Source organism: Chamaea fasciata, unplaced genomic scaffold (genome assembly GCF_029207755.1).
Source record: "Chamaea fasciata isolate MVZ Bird 193981 ecotype frontalis unplaced genomic scaffold, bChaFas1.0.hap1 SCAF_8, whole genome shotgun sequence".
NCBI classification, from domain to species: Eukaryota; Metazoa; Chordata; class Aves; order Passeriformes; family Sylviidae; genus Chamaea; species Chamaea fasciata.
Window position 1 is genome coordinate 7,894,058 of NW_027094093.1, and position 6,000 is coordinate 7,900,057.

At 38.0% G+C, this 6,000-nt stretch overlaps 1 protein-coding gene across 4 annotated transcripts in view; it reads left to right on the top strand.

Moving 5' to 3' along the window:
• Nucleotides 1-3,384, top strand: part of GULP1 (GULP PTB domain containing engulfment adaptor 1) — a 151,463-nt gene extending 148,079 nt beyond the window's left edge. For all 4 annotated transcript variants that reach the window (XM_066189549.1, XM_066189548.1, XM_066189553.1 and 1 more), the window contains one exon: nt 1,287-3,384. In XM_066189549.1, coding sequence (XP_066045646.1) covers nt 1,287-1,308 — 22 coding nt within the window. In that variant the 3' untranslated portion in view covers nt 1,309-3,384. The remainder of the gene's footprint in view (nt 1-1,286) is intronic.
• Nucleotides 3,385-6,000: the final 2,616 nt, after the last annotated feature.

Genomic DNA, 6,000 nt, shown 5'->3' on the forward strand with positions numbered 1-6,000 from the left:
CCCAAAAGGTATGGTCTTGAGGTACTACTGTGCATGTGAGGGATAGACTTGAGTTTGTGCCTAATCCCCATACAGATGGGTTTACAAGAAGATTTATCTTGTTTACAAGATATTTTCTTGGTGAAAGGACCGTTTATTGATTTCATAGCACAGAATCAACCCTCTCTCACAGAACAGAGCACTGCGACAGCTGCCACTGGAGTTGATGTTCTCATGGCATTTCCAGTCAGAGCCCTGTTTCCAGTTGCTTAAACCTTCAAAGTACTTTCACCCAACAGACTGAAATTTTATTGACTCCAAGGTGACTTTTGAGGGTCAAGCCACAATTATTCAGCTTCTTTTAATGCAAAAGGAGAAATGAAACTAAGAGTGTTTTCCCCATGTTAAAAGTGCAGTTGTTACTTTAGGACTGGTGTGAACTAAGTACCTTTAGCAAGCCAAGCTTGTATAAAAGCATACAAAAAAAAATTTGTAGAATTATTTCTTTTCCATAGAGGAGGTGTTAGCATCCAGCTTCTTTTTTTTTCATTTGTTTGGGTTTTTTTCATTTTTGGGGGGTTTTTTTGTTTGTTTTTTTTTGTGTCTCTGCTAATAAAATGAATGTGAGTAAACTCAGGAATTTTGGTCTGAAGTTTTACAGCAGCTGAATGCACTTTCAGAATACCACTGTGTTTTATTTTACTGAGTTACATGCCTTTAAAATGCAGAGTTTTTTCATTTGCAATGGAGCAAGTATGATTTTCTTTGCGTTTTTTCTTGAAGCTCAGATGGCAGTGGGCAGTAAAGCCCTGTCAGTTTAACTGCACTGGGAGCAATTCAGAGCAGCCCTCTGAGGTGGGCTACTCAGCACTTTCAGTTGGGCTGCTCTTAGGGCACCACGGAACGCAGGAGACACCTTGTATCAGTAACCATGTCCATGTCATACCTGGCTTGTCCAGTATAAATCTCCTTGAATTTTACTCAGGAACAACATGGTGCAAGTCAAACTTGTTTGGGTTTCTGTCAACCTATGTACAAGAATATTCAATATTGTTATTCTATAGCATTTTCTTCACTTTATGGACACACTGTAGCTATGCTGTTGTATGGTGTATGTCTTTTATGAGTTAACCACCAAGACTTATTAAAAAGTGATCAAATAATGTAAATGTTTGTGAATTCAGACTGAAGTATGATTGCAGTTTCTCTGCCTAAAGATATGCTTGGATTTAAATGTTTTTACAAGGGGAGCATAATCCTCCAGAACTCACTTGGCTCTTTACTAATGATGTCTTGTTTCGTTGCAGGAGGGGTTCAAAATGGGATTAACTCTTGAAGGCACAGTATTTTGTCTTGACCCACTAGACAGCAGGTGCTGATGCCAAGAAAGTCAATGTGAAATTCCTCCACAATGTTTTTTTTTGTTATCTCTGAACATGTACTCACAGATACTATCCACGTGCCAAAAATTGCTTTTTTCAACATGTAAACTCTTGTGAGGCTTGCTTCTGTAAAAATCCAACTTATTTCCAGTCTTTCCCTGTACAAATGTAAAAAGTTGTATTTGTTTATGAATTATGGATTAAATTACGCTGTTGTGTTTCTTTCTGTCACATTTTGGCCCGAGTTTACTATGCTTTATGGCTGTTAGCTTGGAGAAGTTCTTCAGAAAGGTCACACATACCTCTCTCTCTCTCTCTCTCTCTCTCTCTCTCTCTCTCTCTCTCTCTCTCTCTCTCTCTCTCTCTGCAAATGTCCAGGCATGAATTCTACATAGTACTTTACCTGACAGCATTTTGAAATTATGCTTTTAAGGCATTATTTAATATTCAAGCAGTAAAATTATTAATATTTACTGCAAAAATTTCAATTTGCAGTGAAAAAAGCATAAAATACTAACCATTACTGAATGCTTCAAAAGTAAATCTGGATGCAGTGTGATTGATTTCCATCACTACTGTGTATGGTTACTATCCTGTACAAATGTTGTCATTGGTTTATACAACCCAGATTTTTAGGTCCTTCATTCATGTTTAAAAAACTAACGAGTTGTTAGTCTGCTAATTAGCGCTTAATGAGCCGAGAAGAACTGCTAAATTGCAGAGTGGCAAAGCAACTGCCCTTTGTTTCGATATTTTATAGCTGAAGTGTAAAATATGTACCTTGGAATCCATTATATGCTAGCCATAACTTAAAAGGAAGATTATGGTCTTGCACTTACTTAGGAACTTCTGTAATTTTGTGTATAAGCAGGCACTGGGCTCAGTTCTGTAATTACTTTCAACACCTGAGTGTTTAGAGCCAGGCTCTGTTGAGTATAATTCTTTTACTCTCTTCTTTAATGTTCCATGTCTTGAATTTTGAGGCTTTCTGCAAAAGAACTGACTATAAATAAGTCCTTTGTACCCACTGGTTGTTCACGTTACAGAAATACCTGCACACCAAAATTCTCAGCTGCTGGTGAGATGAATGCTGACATGTCTATGCACACTCTTCATTAATCTTTCTCATAAGCAATAAAACACCATCTCAGACCCATCTCAGTAAATTATTATTATGAGTTCAATTCAAAAAACTTTCAAACCTCTAGTATTGCCCCTCCAAAACATAAAAATGTGGAAACCCCACCGCCCCCAAATTTTCAGATTTTTTTTTTATGAGAGGTTATTTTGGTGACACTTATGGTTTCGTCCTTAACAGTCACAGTTTACACCAAAACCACATTTTCCAGTTTTACCACGTGTATTTTTCTGCCTTGTTCAACAAAGTACTTGTGCATGTACCTTTGGAGTCCACTCGAAGAATGGGATTATTCCTTTGCTGGGTTTGACACATCCTCAGGTACCTTGCTGAATTGGGGCCTTAACATCCTACATTACATTTGCCTTCCTCTCTCTTATTCTGAGTTCATCATTCATATAGAGGATTATGGAGAAATATATATATATAAAAATATATGAAATCACTAACAAATAGAATAGTATATGTTTCATAAAGAAAAGTCTTTATAATTTTGTTTGTCATATAGTATTTTCGAATTTGTATAATGAGGATGTTTAGTAGCCATAGTAATGGCCTTTTTTAACAGATAGAATTTGTATTTTTATTGTACTTTAAAAGGCTTTACATAATAAGCATCTATTTAGTGGTCATTTATTATCAATGGTAACACTAAGATAATATTTGCACATTTTAAGAAACCTTTTTCGTTACTGATTTTTATGATAGTTGACTGCAAATGGCATGGTTAAATCTTATATACCTGGTCAATACATACAAAAGTACTTAAATCAACACAACAGTGCATTTTTAATTTTTATGTGATCCAGTTGGAAACTGTATTTCTATGTAATCTCAAATGTCTGTTTAATTTTGCCTAAAATAAATGTTTTTAAATAAATTGCATCCTAGAACACAGTATTCATTCACCAAAAAGACTGTTTGGAAGGTAGGGTGGGGAGGTGCTTAAATATTGGGCTGAACCTGCCACAAAAGGAGGATTTAGTGCTGGAATGGGTCAAAAGTCACCTTTGGAAAGGATTTGATCTCAGAGAGGGTAGAATGACTCCAATCACTTTTATGACTGAGTTTGGGCTAATCTGCAATCAGCAGAGGAAAATCTTGTTCTCTATGCAGCTGGGTAATACTGAGAGTTAGGGAGTAAAACTCTGCAGTGCTTCCTGGATTTAATTGACTTTTTGCCTTTTTTTCCCCCCAAACTTCTCTGCTCAATTTAGTTGGCTGCTAACTGACTGTTTAAGGGGGGAAGGACATAATTGAAGTTTTCCTGAGCCTTAGCAAACAGTCTCTATAACCCAGGTGTGTTAATGGGACAGGCTACTGCAGATGGTGTCAGTGCTTTTGAGAAAAGGGATCTTAAACCATCTGGGAATCAGTCATTTTAAAGGAAGTATTTACTGTGCCATGAAACAAGTCTATACTTAAAAATGAAAGTGACATCCTGGTTACTGTATTGTGAATAAGCAGCAACGAATCTCCTGGCCTGTCTTACCAAGCCATTCCAACACCTAGAAGCAGGATTCCTTGCTTTACATTCCTTTTTTTCCTATGGTATGAACTATATTTCTTCGTACCTGCCTTATTGTGGTATACCTGAGTAAATGAGCTGCTTAGGTTAGAATTCTGAAGTCAAACAGCTGAAATATGGTGACTTGGTGTTTTACTTTTTTGATCTTTGATAAATCACTGAGCATCATTGCAGGACGTTCTTGGCCTAGCTCATCGTTACTTCCTTTGGGTCTGCAAGTGGCTCTTGCCCTTACATTTGACAGATGGGATTTGTACTAAACATAAAATTGATCAAATTGCTCAAATTGGTAAAGACCAAATCCTTCACGTGGTGAAAGGAGTTATATTTCATTCTGGTTTCACAGATGGAAAGGAAGAAAAGGAGAAATTCTCACACTTGTAGATGCATGGTTGTGCAATCCCAGAGGTGACTGAATGTGCCAAGGAATGGGGCTGGCTCTCTGAGACTTCATTATGATGATTAATTTTCAATTTGTGGAACTAAGCATGGTTTCATTCTCACTGAGCAACTCTGCTTCACAAAGAGAGTCCCTTCTGCAAAGCAGGAGACTGTCACTGCCTGAGAAATCTCTGCTTAAGCACACAGGTCCCTATCTGCACTGTATCTCATTTGTCACTGGAGGTTGTCACCGTTTAAGCAACCTCTTAAGACAGGAGATGTGTTAAGAATTTCAGGCAGGCTCTCAGTTCCCTTATTTTCACACTTTGGGGGTTTGTTGTTGCTTTTTAAAATTAGAGGATACAGAAGTCACACATTAAAAAACCCACAGAGTAACTGGCCATATGTTTTAAAATGCAACTGAAAGTGCCTACTGGTAGGTGCTTGGTGAGCTTCAGCTAAAAGGCAGCAAGTGAGCTTTGGCACTTCATTAGCCTGCTTTCCTCCCTTTTCTTTTTTAGACATTCTTAATGAGAGACTGAGGCATGAGTTGCACTGTGAGCTGGTGAAAAGTACTGGTGAGCAGTTGTCATAAATGAAATCGAGACCAGGATTTCAAAAAATCTGGGTTTGTTCAGTTATTTCAGAAGGGCAGGTCAGTGTTTTGTCTGAAGGAAAGCCTGACATTTGTAATAACTGCTGCCTTCCTGGGATGCTTCAGCATTCAGCCAGTGGTGGTACATAGATTAAAGAAGCTGCACATTTATTTATTCATCAGACCAAAACAATTTCTGGAAGTACAAGACACAGTGGGATTCGTGGAGTGAGCATGTAATTTGTGCGTGTGATGGGATAGAGCTTTCCAAACATACGAATATGTAATTTAACTGTTGTGTTTAAGAGATTTGCCAAGAATCTAATTTCTATATAGCTGGGGATAACAATCCCTGCAGGTTAAGTCTCCTAAAGTGGATTCTGGAATGGACTGAACTTATTTTATGTCTCAGATGAATGACAGTAACCAAAGTCAGCAGATTTCAGCCTTTAGACTCCTTTTCTCTTTTTTTCCCTCCCTCACATTTTCCACTGTTTATTTCAGCAGAGCTTATGCCTTGCAATAAAGATTAAGAAGGAGCAGAAACAGATTAGGAAGGAAGTATAGAAGAAAATCGAAAGGGAACAAAATATCATCTTGTGCCAACATTAAGCAGTTTAGTCACAGTGCTTTTTTCTGTGAAACTTAACTGATGCGAGAACTTCTCTCGTTCTGCCCCATCACTTTTTATGCCTGTCTCAGGGTTGCACGAGGGCTGCCAAGAAGCAGATTTGCCATGTCTGCAGTCCCCTCTTGCAGCTGTTGTAGTGTGCCAGAAGCAAGGAATATTGCCTCACACAGAGTAGGTAATCACACTGAGCCTTGTCCACAATGCTGCTTGCTGCAAGCTCCAGTTTCCGTGCATTTATCCTAATTTCTGGTAGTTTGTTCCATAGTCAAAATCTGGCTAAGTTGCATATCTGACAAAGGCTTCCAGAAGGAAGCTGTTCTAAGCCATCACAAATGTTCTTTAGCTGATTACCTTTATTCTAATATT